General features: G+C 43.6%; 1 protein-coding gene across 1 annotated transcript; it reads right to left on the bottom strand.

Moving 5' to 3' along the window:
* Positions 1–8,207: 8,207 nt before the first annotated feature.
* SRSF6 (serine and arginine rich splicing factor 6) lies at positions 8,208–12,971 on the bottom strand. Its single transcript, XM_053393998.1, has 6 exons — positions 12,681–12,971; positions 12,180–12,328; positions 10,577–10,698; positions 10,161–10,369; positions 9,710–9,793; positions 8,208–9,530 (listed from the first exon to the last, which is right to left on the bottom strand). Exons 1-6 carry the CDS (start codon positions 12,785–12,787, stop codon positions 9,167–9,169), a joined length of 1,035 nt encoding a protein of 344 aa, XP_053249973.1. The 5' UTR covers positions 12,788–12,971; the 3' UTR covers positions 8,208–9,166.
* Between the last annotated feature and the right edge of the window lie 3,745 nt (positions 12,972–16,716).

Raw genomic sequence — 16,716 nt, 5'->3', positions numbered from 1 at the left:
AGCAGAGGAATAAAACGATCGAGAAATCAAAGAACAGATTTCAGCACAGCACTATTCTGTAGCAGCTACTTGCTCCCCTCCACACACATCAGTGTCCAGGTTCTTGATGCTTGGGCCAGTTAGCACACATGGGAGGTGGAAAGTTGTCACTTTGGACAGCACCTTGAAGTATTAAAAGAGGAAGAGAGTGACTTATTTTCTTTCAGTCTTCTAGGTAATGTCCAGAGTCACTTCCAGACACAGCATTGAGAGCCCCAAGTTCTCACGTCCTTGAGATCCCACAGCAAGCAGGAGATTGTGCAACTTTGTCTGCAAAATGGTGGACAAGCATAAACTTCATCAGGTTGTTCATCATCCCCGGCACCTTGACTAGGTTGGCTCTTTACAGATTTAAGGGCAACTACAGCTGCCACAAGGGAAGCGGGTGGCGCCGTGGGTTAAACCACAGAGCCTAGGAATTGCCCATCAGAAGGTTGACGGTTCGAATCCCCGTGATGGGGTGAGCTCCTGTTGCTCGGTCCCTGCTCCTTCCAACCTAGCAGTTCGAAAGCATGTAAACGGCGTTTCAGTGCGCTGCTCTGGATCGCCAGAAATAGCTTAGTCATGCTGGCCATGTGACCCGGAAGCTGTACGCCTCCCTTGGCCAAAGGGAAGCTGTTGGCTCCCTTGGCCAATAAAGTGAGATGAGCGCCGCAACGCCAGAGTCGGTCACGGGGTCCCTTTACCTTTTTACAGCTGCCACAGCAGTCTATGTAAAGTTAACTCTGTGGCAAGTGGTTGAGCGCTGTGTGTAGTGGAATACAATGTGTGTTTTAGTAACTTACCCTCCTGGCTCCATCTGCCTGAGAATGTCACTAAATCAGAAGTACTTGGACTGGAAAGCTGTGGGAGAACATACCTGAGAAAAGCACTGGCCATGGCCAACATATTGTTCCTTAGCTTTTGACATGGCACGAATTTTAGATGCAAAGGGTGCAGGATGCCATCAATATCAGGGGGTGGGAACTCCTCAGGGAATTCTGGAATCCAACTGACTCAAGGGTCAGACTAAACCAACCAGATACAGTGGTACCTCGGGTTAAGTACTTAATTCGTTCCGGAGGTCCATTCTTAACCTGAAACTGGTTCTTAACCTGAAGCATCACTTTAGCTAATGGGGCCTCCCACCGCTGCCACGCTGCCGGAGCATGATTTCTGTTCACATCGTGAAGCAAAGTTCTTAACTTGAGGTGATATTTCTGGGTCTGTAACCTGAAGCGTATGTAACCCAAGGTACCACTGTATAAAATACCGGGATAGCTGGCTCATTGGTTTGACCTAGAAATGCTGTTGTTGCATTATGGAGATGATGATAGCCATACATGATTGGTAAACAAAACTGCATGCAATGGAACTCCCATCATCTAAAGTCTAAATATATTGCAGTGCTTTTTGTATTCCGTTCACTGTGTTTCCCTCATGCAGCTTTAGGGCAAAGTGAGGACCCTTCCCATTTATCTAAACCTCACTGGTAAATTACAGCAGATATTGCTGGATATGCATGCAAATAGCTTTAGATACAATAAAACTTAATTATTGCACTGTTGATAAAAACCGTTAACATGCTATGTCACTGATAATTAGAGTAATAATGGTTAACATCTCATCTTGTGCCTGCCATGCATTTACTGAAAAGCCAAATATGTGTAACACAGCCACAAAAGGAAAGGGGGCTGAGGGGAAAGATGACCAGAATGCAATCTCTTTGGGACAAAGGAACAGTTTTCAGGTGTCACAGCTCTTTGGAAACACACAGTGTGATCCACAGCGTTTTTGGGAGGAAAAAGCTATAATCTATACTTTTACAGGTTGCAGCACGACTGGATATTTATTTAATTAACTTGTATTAAAGAGCACATCAATTAGGATATGTGTACTACCCTGGGCTCCTTTAAGAGAGTGAGATATAACATTTATTAATAAATAAAATGTGTGTGTGTGTGGGGGGGTGTATCTGTGCCTTGCCTAAATCAATTGCCTGAAGTGCAACCACAGAATTAAAACAGCACCAGATGCAGTGTAGGCTGGCCCATTAGGGCAAATGGAGCAAACAGGGAGCTGCCCAACCCTCTGCCAGCCTTATCTGCTTGCCATCTTCCTTACAACTACTCAGGATGTGGGTGTAACTGCCTATCATTGCACAGGGCACTGCTGAACTGTGACAACCCCAAGGTCTGCCAATGCTGGTGACACCAACCATAGGATGGAAACCAACATTGAGCAAACAAGACTTCCTTCCTTCCTTCCTTCCCTCCTTCTGCAGCTCCTGGCCTGCCGCCCCAATCTTCCAGAGCAGACTTTGGGAGATGTTACCGAGGACTGCAAGGGGAAGGAGAGGAAGGGGACATTCAGTTGCATGAGCTCATGCACTGAATTCAGCCTCGCGGATTTCAGTTTGGTCGATGAATCAAAATATTTTAAGATTTGCTGCAGCCAAGGTTCAAATGTCTAAGCTTGGATTAATTCAAGATTGAATTGTTAAAAAACAGCAAGTGTATTCAATTTGCTACTAGGCCAGGTTCAAGGTTCCTGCATGAACATTGTTGCAAAGCACCTTCAGGACCATCTGTCTTCATCATGGAGATCCTCTGACGACTTGTGGTTCCTCACACTCCTGAAGGTTTATTGGCCTGTTAGAAACTGAACCCTGTTGCAGGTCCCATCCTGTGGAACTGTTTGTAGAGATTCCACAGGAACCATTCATGTCTTCTTTTAGACATTTCTTAAAAACTGTGTTACTCAGTTGACGTGCATTTATTCTTTGCTATGCGAATTCATTTTTAACAACCCAAATTTATTGATGTTTTTGTTGCTTTTACTGGAAGTTATGCTGTGTGCTGCCTTGCTGTGTTTTTATGCGATTGTGGTCTATAGGTTTTTCATAAATTGTAAGAGCATTTTGTGTTGGATTTTGAAGAGGGGTGTGTGTCTCTTCCTCTTCGCCAGTCTTCAGAAATAGCCATTGCTGCTGCCGCCGCCACCACGTCTCCTGGGGCCAGTGTGCCATTGTGTGTCCCTATGAGTGCAGGAACAGGGAGGGGATGGCAGTCCTACACCAGCCCATTCCCTTCGCCAGCTGCAGCTATCTTGTTAATGCAGCAGTGCCTCATTTACGCTGGCAGTCGCTGACCTCCCACAATCAGGCAGAGCTCACTGCTGCCAGAGGAAAGGAAGGACAGCTGCTTATAAAGATAGCCGGGCGAGTATGGAGAGGAAGACTGAGTTGGTGTGGTGTGGAAAGCGCTGCTGAGAAGCATGGGGCAAGGAAATGCAATGCAATCCCGCTCTCTCCTCACTCCAGCACTGAACTTCTTTCACCGCTGGAGGAAGACAGATTATTCCTTGGTTTTCCAAAAAGGCGCACAGGACACCAAGCCTCATGCTTCCTGGTTAGGACAGTTCGTGGACTGATGCTAAAGTTTACGAAGCCTGAAACAGAATCCCCTCCAATGCACTCTGAAGAGTTTTGAAGACTGCTAATTAAAAAGATTTCTAATTCTGAACCATAGTTCCGCTTGTCTCTCAAGACAGAGTAACACCATGGGTCGTAATGCAGAAACGTTGACTTTCTGCATTAGTCAATTTGTTATTTTAATTCTGAATACCATTTTATTAACTTTACATTGATATAACAATCCAGCCTCAAGGGCATCCTTATTAAGCGTTCCTGAATTCTGTTCTTAATGGCAAGCCAAATTGCTATGCTTTTATCCTTTCCTCTTTGATTTATAAAGCAAGCAGTAATTACATGTGCTGGATGCGATGCCAGCTCAATCACAACTGTTCTTCAGAGATGTGAAAGCATTTGATGTGGGGGGGGGGGGAAAGAGTTTTTCCAACTATTAGTTTCCCATTTGTAGAGTGGAACCATTCATGCTGCATGTGGACATCCTGTGTGCCAGAAGGGACCAAGGAAGAGGAGAAAGACTGTGCACCCCCATGTTCTGTAGGGAAGTATTGAATTTTGAAAAAGACCCTCAAAACTATCAGAAGTGAGGAATGTACAGTGGTACCTCGGGTTACAGATGCTTCAGGTTACAGACTCCGCTAACCCAGAAATATTACCTTGGGTTAAGAACTTTGCTTCAGGATGAGAACAGAAATCGTGCAGCGGCGGCGCAGCAGCAGCGGGAGGCCCCATTAGCTAAATTGGTGCTTCAGGTTAGTTTCAGGTTAAGAACGGACCTCCGGAAGGAATTAAGTACTTAACCCGAGGTACCACTGTATATGCACACAGTCAATGTGACACAGTGATTAGATAAATCTTCTGCAACCTGGTGTCCTCCAGATGTTTTGGACTAGAACTCCTCCTTTAGATGAGTTGTCCAAAACATCTGGAAGAAACCAGGACTGAAAAACTGGGTTAGAAGACTAAGACCAGTAAGATCCAGTTTCTGATCAGCCCTCTTCCAACCTTGAAGCCATTGCGAGGACTGGATGGATGCCAATCCTGCCTTTCTCCTCACAAGAGGCACTTCCTAGGTCGAACAGCAAAGGCTGCAGCCACCTGCAGAACTAGTTCCAAACTTAGGGAGACCTTCAAACCTGTGAGCTGGGCAATTCTCAGTTCAAGAGATGCTGCAGCAGCTGACCAGCCTTCACCCAAGTAAACAGAACCAATGCAAAGAAGGTGTATCACTCACCTGATGAGAAAATAGAAGCAAATTGATGTACATCCAAATAAGCAGGTTACGGATGGATGCTGTCCACCTGCTTTTCATACTGAATGCTGTACTGAAATCAATGCAGGTCAAATAACCTACATTGAGACTTTGATGCAGATTTAGATGAAACCCACAGTACTGCCCGATCTTAACTAAGCATTAGCAAGCTTGCCCTGGTCCATTCTAAAGCCACCAGCAGCCACCTGACCGGGGGTTCCATGGGACTAGAAGGGTAAGAGGTAGAGTTGTGTGTCACTATCATCAAGTTCACACTTTATACCAAGCCTCTAGGAAATTGGTCTTCAACTTGGAGGACCCAATACCAGGTTAGAGATGGTATTACCATCTAAGATGGGTGGCAACAGCAACAATGCCACCATGCAACTATAGGGTAAAAAAGAAATGGATCCCCAAATGAATGTTTGGCTTAAAGCTGGGCCTCAGGTGGGAAACTATTGAATACTGCTGATTTAGAAGACTTCCCTCAGCAGTTTCTTGTAGATGTCAAAAAGCATGAGGGAACATGGAACCATGAGTCACTCCAAAGAGTGGAACAGAAGACTACTGGAATTGATTACAGCAAGTTATCTGTGGGTTCCACCTTTTTATCTGCTGAGCTCCCATAGAGGCCCTTCACTACTTTAAAGCAATCCATTAGCTCACATTGTACAGGTGCAACATTGACAAAGTAGACAGATAAGGATCTGGTCCTCTGGCTGAGCTTCCCTACCCATTTAGCACATTGGTCTTCTTTTGTTGGTTTGAAACCAACCAGGTGATGGGACAGCAGCATTAAGAAATGGGTCTCCAAATGCATGTTTGGGTTAAAGATTGCTCTCAGGTCTTGAAAAAGTTGAAGACTACTGGCAGTGTTGCATGCAAAGCAGGCCAGCGTGTCCACAATATGCAGCATTCACAAGAGGTGGTGATTACCTGTTCTGGATTTTTAGACAGTCTGTACAAATTGTATGATCATTAGGCCAATCAATGGCTATTAGCCGCAACAGCAAAATTCACACCCCCATATTCAGAGGTTTCCTGGTGTGGAGCAATGAGCCTAATCATGTCCTGCTTGTGATCTTCCAAGGTACTGGGAAATTATCTGAGGCAGCATAAGCAGTTTTATTCTGATATATAGTTCTAGTATAGCTCCCATAATACTAGAACCCTGGGCCACCAATAAAGCCAAATGTTAGAAGATTCAATTGAGACAAAAGGCAATCCTTCACATAACCAACTATGGCATTTGTCCCCCAAGTGGTGATTGCCACCATGCACAGCTTTAAGAGAGGGTTAGACAAATTCACAAATGTGTCAGAGCCTATCAACAGAACATGGCCTTGTTTCCATTAACACATGCCCAGGTTGCATCAATACTAGACTGATATAATGTGAGCGCTGCTCTGGTTCGCCAGAAGTGGCTTAGTCATGCTGGCCACATGACCCGGAAGCTGCACGCCGGCTCCCTCGGCCAATAAAGCGAGATGAGCGCCGCAACCCCAGAGTCGGCCACAACTGGACCTAATGGTCAGGGGTCCCCTTTACCCTTTTATAATGTCATCAAAATGGGTTTGCTTTTAAATAGTATTTAGAAAGGGAGGGGGTGGAACTAAGTCACCTGTAAGCCATCTTGGTTAATGAGTAGGGAAAAACATATTAAGTAGGATGTAGTAGTACTGCCGTTCACTTTTTCCTAAATGGAATAGGAACATGCAATTTTAAATGCTGCATCCGCAACCCATATGGACCTGCTGATGTCTTCAGGGTGTTTGACTTCCAAAGCCTGCCTCAAGATTCATCAGACTAGCAGCCACAGGCCCTTCTCAGCAGGTCACCTTCTTGGAAACTCTCTTAAAAGGAACATGCAGGGCTGTTTTTGCTAGTTTTCAAGCAGCCCTTAAAAATTTATTTCCTTAAATCTGGATTGTATTCATAATATTGTAATCTGGATTTTAATCAACTGCGGATTATTATTATTTTAAACTGTTTTGTTTGTATTTTAAAATTTGTTTCCATAGTCAGGAGGGCTTAGCCCTCAAACATGGCTCCTTAATTCCACCAATTACCTGGCAGACTTTATGCTGAAAAGTCTGCAATTTCCTAGATTCTCTGTGAGAATGTTAGATAAAAGTTTAATGAAATGGTGAATATTATATGAAATTCGAATTTTAACTGTGATATATTCAGATGTTGCCTGATTTGTTTAAAAGTGTATGAAGTCTTTCAGTGACATCCATGCTTTGCTCCAACCCCAGCAGAGTAAAATTAGGATGAACACAAGTAGCAAGCTGTGGAGAAAAAAATATTTTATATGTTTTTTTTTGCACTGGAGGTGAACAGATGAAAGCTTCGCCAATGCAAGCTTTTATTGCAACTCACATTTTAAGACTTCACAACTATGAATCTATGGCAGTTGTAAAGACATATCTGTAGCTATGATAAGGGTTATTTCCTTACAGGTGCTGATCAGAAAGTAATTCCTCTGACTGAAAACATTCAGATGTCCTGGCAAAAATACATATAAACTGCTTGAATCTATTTGCTTTTATGTACCTAGTTTTGCTTTTCAGCAAGTAAGGTTTCCTTTGTGACAATCCTAACATAGTTGTTGAACAATGATCCACACTAGCTAAAAGTCTATTTCTTCTGAACAATTTCAGTCATGGTCTGCAATTAGCACCTTAAACTGAACCTATAAAAACTGGCAAAGAATAATCTGGAGTCCTAGCCACACACCTCTGGGTGCAGCATTCTAGACCAACTGAATTATCAGGGATATTAAGACCTTCTTCCGCATTAATTCAAGAGAAGGGACAATTAAATTCTAGCTTATGGCCTAATTGGCCCCTTTTTTCCTGCTTGAAGCATATGCTGAATACTGTATTTCAACAGGTATTTTGTTATGCCATCTAATTGGTATGCTGCATTGCTTCAGTTTCTAATTTTAGGGCTGCATTTTTTATGCATTGTATTCTTTGGCCATGTACACCACCTCTGAACATGCTTATTCCCCGCAAAAAACTTCATAAGCACAAAGGAAAACAACCTTATGGAGCTCTCGTAGTGCTCTCATTATAGGTCAGAAAAATACAAATGATTCTAGAGAATAAGGTCCCTGAAAATATATCAGCTTATCACTAGAGCTGAAGTAAAGAGGGGCTGATCAGTTTCTTGCATGATTGCTAAGCATCATCGGGAGCTGTGGGGCTAGTGAAACTTGTACTAACCTGACCTATTTCAGTTTTCAGGGCTTGGATTGCTGCTAAATGACAGCTAAAGAGTAGACATTGTTATGAGTTTACAAAAAAAAGCATAAAGTTTGATAAACAATCTAAGTAAAAAGAGGAATCTGTTTCCCATTTCAAATAGTATTAAATCATTTGTGATAACATTTGCAATAGACCAACATTACAGGCCATTTCCAATTTCCTTTACTTGCATACCAAAGCTAAGCTTAGACTACTCTATAACATCATCTAGCAAATAAAGCTATGCTACAAACACTGGAGTCAATGATTTAATTTTATACAAGTCAAACTACACAGTGTATAAAGGTTACACGGCTGTGCTAATATCCTGTTATTGTTGCTAACTGGTTTGCTACAAACATTAGGGGAACTGATTTCATTTCTAATCCAGCTGCACAAATCATAATGGGAAATCTAGTTCTTGACTACCCGTTAACACTAGAACTTAAGTTCAGTACAAGAAGTTTCATCAAGTGCCATCACTTTCATGGGAAGTTAGCAACCTCTTATAACTGAGATGCAGAATGTGGCAGCAGTTAAGACAACAACAAAACAACCAACCAAAGAACTTGGCAACTAAAAAGTAATGTGGTACCTTGAATTTCACTTGATGTTAGCTTTATTTTGTTAGGCAAAACTGCAGCATGCAAAGTTAGAGAGGATCATTTTTATTAGGTTGTCAATATTGCCTCAAGATGGTGACAAAGGAGCAAAGAAGTAACTTCTGGCAAGTTTGGGTACAACACAGAAGTGTTCCAATTCAAACTCATAGTTGGCTTATCAGCTTTATAAGCATCTCTGACCTGTTCACTAAGGCTCTCATGCACTTTTAGAAGCAAGCCATAGCCTATCAATTCCAGTAATTTTAAATAACGGAAACATTTATGAATAGTTACCTTTCCAAAAACCTTCTGCACTCAAAAGATTTTATATAAAACTCATTTTCCACTCCCCAGATTTCTGATGGGGCACTATTAAAAAATAATAATCAAGGATTTGCCCTAATTTCTACAAAAAGATAATCTTTTCCTGCTCTTTGCCACTTTCATAAAAAGTTTTAGATATTTCAAACTTTTGCGCTTCGTTTATGTGGTTTTCAGACTGCTTCTTTCTGCAACTAAGCAGGCCAACTTCGCCAATACTAACATAAAAAAGACCTCTGGCCTGGAATACAAATGTTCCATAATCATGTGACAAGGGAAATGAGTTCCAGTATTAATCTTGTGAACTGGATCGTGAACGTGAGCGGGATTTTGAATGTGATCGTGACCGGGATCGCGATTCATTCCTCTTGGGTGGGGATTCTGACCGTGCCTTTGCTGGTTCATCCTGCATTGGCGAATTGGAACGAGATCTGCTCCTTGACCTTGATTTAGACTTTGCTTCTCCTTTACCATTTTCTTTTGGCGATCGAGACACCGACCTGGATCTGCTGCGAGACTTCTCAGACTTCTCTTTGGATCTGCTGCGGGATTGTGAACCCCTGTCAGATTTCATCTTAGACTTGCTCTTTGATCTTGACTTTCTACTTTTAGATCTGGACCGTGAACGATCTTTGCTTCGAGACCTAGATTTAGAGCTTTTCAAAAGAACAAAAGTTATTTACTTATTGCAAGTCTACACACAGAAGCCCATTTGTTTGGACGCATAGTAATTTAAATACCAATGCACAGCGTGAGCACTTAAGCTAGGAGAATATTTCTATCGGACACAACTCCTAATGCATTGTTGGCAAGACAGATAAATTCAAATTCTCACCGAGATCGGCTTTTTGAGGCACTACGGGATCTACTGCGGCTGCTCCTACGACTTCTACTACGTGATCTCCTTCTGGAACGGGACCTAAAAAAGAAACACAGCAGCTATTTGGGCACCATGCACCACTGGCACAACAGGACTTCTTTTTCTTCTCTCCCCCCCCCCCAAATCTGCTGAGGATGTGCTGGGGACAAAAGCGGAATTTAATTGCACATACAGTAGTCCCAATCCAGAGTTCAATATGTCCTGAAGTTCCCACAAATTTATATTCTTGTGCACATATTAGTACAGCCAGCTAACTTGAGTAGTATAACATCTGAAGTGGGGACCCGTTACCCAACACTGCAAGGTGTATTCTTCTCTATTCAGGGAAATAACTGCTGCGTATCCCCATTTCCGGATTTAAGTCATACACAGAAAATCTTACAAACCACATCAGCACCAAAGATACCTTGATCTACTGCCAGAATAAGATCGTCTATGGCTTGATCGTGGCTTGTCTTCAACCAGCCTGATCTTTCGTCCATTTATCTCTGTACCATCCAATTTGTCCAGAGCACGCTTCATGTCAGAGTAAGAACGGAATTCAATTACTCCTTCATTTGTGCGTTCTTTGTGAGCATCCGCATAGGTTACCTCACCAGCTTGCCTCATAAAATCCTGAAAGAGAAAATTGAAGTATCAAGTCTCTCCACAAACATAGGAAGGACACTACACTAGCTTCAGAAAAAATCTCAGCAAGTTCAGCAAACTCAATACACATACTTTTCAAAGTGAACTGGCATTCTTCAAAGTTTATGGGATTCAAAGAGCTGTTTGATAACTTGCTTTTTTTAAAAAAAAATAATAATTATTGTGTCAACGTACTTTCAAATCCTGCCAACTACAGCGACTGGAAAGGTTTTCAACAATTAATCTGTATTCTGTGCGAACAGGTGGTCCATATTTATCTCTTCCTGATGCTCTTCGACTGCTATATCCTCCTCCACCTTTATCATACAAAGATACAAAGTTAGCAACCTTGTATAAAAGCAATGAAAAGTTAGTTTACTTTAGTTCACAAATTGCATTTACAGGAGTAGGACTTTATCTTTCTAATCCTGCAACAAAATTTTTAATTCGCCACATTTTATATATTAAGGGCAAATCAAAGACTAAAATCCTACAAGACTGTGCTCCTAAACTCTGTTAGAGAGTGACTGCTCCTTATTAGATTTACCTTGCTAAGTTTTATTTTACAGAACATTGTAAAATATAAAACTTAACTGATTACATGCATTTCTACATTTTACAAAAACGATTACTAGATTACACTAAGTACTTACATCACAGTATGAGGTATTTGGTGGTGGTTTGGCCACAACACACGCAAGGTAACAGTCACCTAGTTCAGTTTAACCAGTTTTGTCTAACCCTTGGAATCCTCACCATCACCCTGCGTCTAATGGCAAAAGGCTGCTGTCGTCATGGCTTCCGGTAAGGTCAGCCAAAGGGTCATAGGGCAAGGGTCACACAATGTATGGAAAAGCCATGGCCAATCAGGAAAGGCAGTCATCTTAGCCTCAGTGGACACAGCCTCAGCCCCACTGGTCACTTTTAAATTGAAACATCAAGGACTTGTTAAAAAGTTTGAATTGAACATGCAACAACTTTAAAAACAAACATACATATTTGCAAGAAATCCCACCCCCACCAGCAACAACCCATTAGAAAAGATATTTGACTGCCTTACTGCTCTTAACCATTATATAAATAAGTCTGACGCGTCCCAGATCCTTTCCAGGAAAAGCTAAACAGAATGGGCTTTGCATCAGCATGTAGTCATTTTATTTCCAATTCGAAATAATCCGTTTCTGTGAAAGTCAGCTTTTGCCACCCTCAAAAGTTCCAAGTTACTTATGCTCGGGAAAACGAGGCAAAGTACTTCTGAAGACAATACTGCTTAAAGAGGGCTGTGCCTGTTTTAGGTTAGCTCCTCCACAGCACAAACTTTCTCCAAATTGCAGTATTTGCTATGCAATATCTGCACGGAATGCATTCTGATTAAGAGCAGTGAGTTTTTTAATACAACCCACCCCCCACAAACGCCCCCGTCTCTGCTCTGAGAAACCCCAGCCTAATAAATAAGGACCCTAAACTTTTTGAGTGCAGCTTGGCACTGCGGGTGCCTAATCCCCACCAGAAAACTCCCTAGGCTATGCACCCAAAGGGGAAGAAGTGCAGTAAAGCCCCTCCTAATAACCCTGCCCAATCCACCCACCCACAACAAGGGGCCTACGATCCCTCCTCCCCAAGCCCCGCCATGTCCCCTCCCTCCGCTTTCCCCACATCTCGAGGGGCCAGTCCGACGAAGCCCACCCCCCCTCTCTCCCCGCCTAACCTCCCTCCCGCCTGATCCCTCCCCCTCCGCGTCCTCCCTTCCCGCCTCCGCGCGCCTGCCCGAAGTAGGCCGCGGCGGAGCAACACTCACTGCGGCTGCTGTAGCTGTAGCCGTCCCTGTCCCGGCGGGGGCCGCGGGCGTGCTCCACGATCACCCGCTCCCCGCACAGGTCCTTGCCGTTCAGCTCGTAAACGGCGTCCTCCGCGTCCCGGGAATCCTCGAATTCCACAAACCCATACCTGGGGGAAGACGGGAAAGTTACCCTATAGGCGCGTCCCCGTGTCTATTCACAGGCATTCTTATAGGCATAATAAACACGAGCACGTCGGCGTCAGGCACGCGCGAACAACAACGGGCCCGGCCTGGTCGTGAGTCCCTGAGGCGCCGCTGTCAAAGGAGGGCCATTCCGTTCTCCCTCTCCGCTTCACTCGTTCCCTCCGCTGACGGGACAATGGGGGCTGCCGCCATTTTGAACGCGACGCCACGCGGCATGAGGGGAGGGGGAAGAAGCGGCGCCCCAAGCCCCCCCCACCCGCCGCGCCTCGCTCCCGCCTCACTCGAGGAAGAAACCTTCCCCGCCCGCCGCCTCACCCGTTTTTCAAGTCGACCTCGAGCAAGCGGCCGTAGCCGCTGAAGAAGCGCTGCAGGTCCTTTTCCCGCACATGGTAGCTCAGGCGGCCGATATAGACGCGCGGCATCTCCCGCGACCTAGAAAGGGAGAAAAAAAAGGGGGAAAGAGAGGGAAGAAGGCGTGAGAGCCGAAAAGCAAGATCGGGCGCCGGCGGGACAAAAAGGCCTCAGGACACTCGCGGCTGCGGCCTGCTCCGCAGCACAATGGCGCCCCACCCCCGCGCGGGCTTTTATAGGGGTGGGCGGGGCCTGGGCCGGGTCAATGGCGTACGAAGGCGTCACAAAAGGGAGCCGGTGGAACGAGGGAGTGAGAAGAAGAAGAGGCGATGGGGAGTGCGCGTGCGCGCAGCTCTCCGGACGCTTCCGTCGTGCCGTATCTTAAGTTTGCGATCCACCTGGAGGGGGGGCAGTTGAAAGCCATGTGAGGTGGTAGTAGAATCGCTAGTTTGCGCATGCGCGTTGGCCCACGAGCCTAGAGCCGTTCGATTTGTACTACGTGCAGGCTTCGCTTTTAGAAAGCGATAGACAGGAAAGGGCGAAAACGCGGAGTGACGCCTAACCCCATTTACCCCGGAGTACGCCAACTGAATTGGACTTTTAGTATGTTGTCTTTTCCGTGCCCGCTGAAGACCTTCATTTTATTTTTTTAAAATAAATTTTATTTTAAGAATATTAGCTAGGTGCAGAATCGAAGAAATGGCTTCAGCGGTACAAGGCATTTGCCGTTTTTGAGCCAGTAACAGTTATTGCAAAGCAAGGTTGGTGAATGCAAGACACCAAGCAACAATGGATCCAATAACTGCTCCCCCGCAAGACCCCGCCCCTCATAAAAGCCTAATTCTAGCAGTTCGCACGCAGCGCATCCTCTACAATAACGCTTCAGCAAAACTGAATTACAAACCGAATTACAAATAGCAGACAAAGACGATAAGGCCACGAAAACTATTTTACATGGCAATATATAAAAGGATAAAAGGATAAAATGATAAATGGACAAGACGGAAAAACATAAATGCAGATGTTAGGCGGTCCATTTTTTTACATAGGATGCTGTGGATTGTCTTGCTTATTGACATAGCTGATAAAAGCCTTTTAAGTTGAGATCTTTCGCAGTCTGCACCTCTACTGGAATTATTTTTAATTTTTTTTATCACTTCTTGTTGGTTTCCCTGGGCTCCATTGGTGGGATATAAATTTAATAAATATCAAATGTACGTACGTTTGTTGTTAGAACCCAGTCTAATGTGGCTATCCAGAAAACCTAGCTCTGGACCTGCCCTTCAGCCCCATCATCTGCTGTCCTGTGGCCCTCAGCATCATTATTCTAAGGAAATGTGGCCCCCAACAGAAGAATGGCTCCCCACCCCGTTCTAGAACATGGTTTGAGTAGCTTGTTGAAGGTCCAGAGCATTGGTAGTGCTGAAGGGCCTAGTGTGAGACATAGCATACAAAAGGGCAGTGATGGTTGAGAGTTTGGGGGCAGCAGAACTCTAAACTTTTTTAAAAAAAACTTTAAAAAAATAATAATTCCAAAATCAAAACTAGTGATTTTGTAGTGAGGGCAGAAGCAACTAACCAGCAGAGGGGGGGCAGAGGGGGAAGGAATGAAGTTGGTGGAGAAGTTGGTGTGGGGCAAATACAATGGTGTAGCCAAACTCGTGTTCCTGCTTGTGTGTTTGCACTGCACCAACCTCTGGTAAGGAAAAGTGAACCACCTTCCAGGAAGCTTGCATAGCAACTCCATCCCACCTTGCTTCTGGGGGAGGGGATGAAAAAATTGTGGGTGTAGCCCCCTGGTGATTACTGGGTGGAGTGTTTGGCGCTACATAATTTTTGATTTTGATGCCCCTGTGCTAGATAGAGCTTAAAGCTTTTGGCAGATCTCTCAAAGGCCCCCCTTTAAATATTTAAACTTCTCTAATATTCATTACCTCCTTAGTATTAAAATGCACTTGTCATTGCTGCTCTCAGACACGCTGCTTCATTTTGAAAATATACAGTTCCCTTGGGTTTCTCTGTTTGTGTTTGTGACATTCAACTCTTTAGGCCTTTCCCAGAAAACATTAAAAGATCCTACTTTTTAATACTCTTCAATTTGCAGGTTTCATCCTCATGTTTCATGGGCAAATCACCTATGTCTATTAACTTCACTAAGAAAACCCACCAGAGACTCCTACCTAAATCTCATAATGTGACTCCTGTCTCCTGGTTAATCAGTAAGAGTCTAATTGCTGAGCTTCCTTGGAGGAGGGGGGAAATGTGATTGGATTCTATGATGAAAAATATGCTCATTTTGTGCCACTCATTGTAGGAAATGAGCAATTTACTAGCCTCAGGAGGTTTTACCAATAATCTAGATTGGCTCTGTGTTGTGAATAAGCAACATTTTCATTTAAGAATTTGTATATTTGCTGTTTTACTGCTTTTACTCACCTTTCTTTTTTTAAATATATTTTTATTAGTTTTTACATATATTTTCCAAACAGAACATATCTCATATCCTGTTATACAACATTTTGGCTATTTTAGCCTGAGACTTCCATCGACCACGTCTAATGCTTTTCAAACCTCATCTTTTAATCTTATACTTGCTATCTTAACTATTACTTTTAATAATCCATAACTTAAAATCCATTCTCATAAATCTTTTCTGCAATATTTCATACAGTTCTCCTTACAAAACTTCTTGTAGTCCTACAAGCATAGTGAGTTGGTTACAATTCTCATTCAGATATATACGTATATTTACTCCAATCTTTCAAGAATTTCTGGTCCTGCTGGTTTTGAATTCTCCCTGTCATCTTATCCAATTCTGCGTAGGCTGTCAATTTCATCTGCTATTCCTCTTTTGTTGGTAGTTCTTCCTGCCTCCATTTCTGTGCCAATAATACTCTTGCTGCAGTTGTCACATATAAAAACAGTTTTTTATCTTGTCTTTTAATGTCAGTGCCTACAATACCAAGTAAAAATGTTTCTGGGTTGTTTTTTATAAATGTATATTTCAACATCTTTTTCATCTCATTATAAATCATTTCCCAGAAGCCTTTCACTTTCTTACATTCCCACCACAGATGATAAAAAGTACCTTCCTTTTCCTTACATTTCCAACATTTATTACTTATTTTATACATTTTAGCTAATTTCACTGGTGTAATATACCATCTATACATACTCACCTTTTTTTTAAATACATAGCAGTTATCAGTGGCCATATAGAAATCATAAACATGGAAGCCTAGGCAGCGCACTCTGAGGAAGCTTTACAGGGGTTCATCAACGATTTCCCCAAAGTTCTGCCTTACTAGCAGCTTGATGAAGATCAGCTTCCTGGGTCAAGATGTCGCCAGCAAGACGTCAGCATTGGTGACCACATGCTTGAGGTGGTAGATGATTTTGTATACCTGGACTCCACCATAGCCAGCAATCTCTCCATCGATGTTGAGCTGGTCAAGGCAGCTACAGCAATGGCTTATCTCTCCAAAAGGGGATGGGGAAAATGTGATGCGAACAACCAATACCAAGATGAAGGTCTCCTAGGCTTGCATGTGGCGCACGCTGCTTTTATGGTAGTGAATTATAGGTAACTTATATTCACCAGGAGCATTGCCTCAACACCTTCCATATGCACTGTGTCAGGAAGATTTTGGGATATCACATGGCAGCACAGAATCTCAAACCAAGATGTGCTCTGCCAAGCCCATGTTTCCAGCATGTTCGCACTTCTGTCTCATGCTGCCTTGGTGATGTCTATGCTGCCTTGGTCAAGTCCACAGAATGGGAGATAGTAGGCTCCCCAAGGGAGCTGGCTTCAGGCACCAGGCCCTTTGGCAGACCAACTCCATGTTACAAAGATGTCTGTAAACATGACATGATGGATGGCAATATTAACCCCACTGTGTGGGAATCCTTTGTGGGTGACCACAGCACCTAGAGATAGTTCATATATCTTCAGGAGTGACCAGAGGAAGAATAACTGCTGGGAGGAGCACCGAAAGAA

The sequence above is a fragment of the Podarcis raffonei genome, chromosome 6, assembly GCF_027172205.1.
Source record: "Podarcis raffonei isolate rPodRaf1 chromosome 6, rPodRaf1.pri, whole genome shotgun sequence".
Taxonomy (NCBI): domain Eukaryota; kingdom Metazoa; phylum Chordata; class Lepidosauria; order Squamata; family Lacertidae; genus Podarcis; species Podarcis raffonei.
The sequence above is the reverse complement of the archived record's forward strand: the minus strand, read 5'-3'. Positions and strand labels throughout refer to the sequence as shown.

What these genes read in the sequence shown, in the direction of transcription:
- SRSF6 (XM_053393998.1), bottom strand. Translation starts at nt 12,787, where the DNA reads ATGCCGCGCGTCTATATCGGCCGCCTGAGCTACCATGTGCGGGAAAAG. An exon ending in GTAGTTGGCAGGATTTGAAA is followed by an intron (nt 10,370 to 10,576) that starts GTACGTTGACAC and finishes TTTCTCTTTCAG; the next exon opens with GATTTTATGAGGCAAGCTGG. An exon ending in GCCTCAAAAAGCCGATCTCG is followed by an intron (nt 9,531 to 9,709) that starts GTGAGAATTTGA and finishes TCTTTTGAAAAG; the next exon opens with CTCTAAATCTAGGTCTCGAA.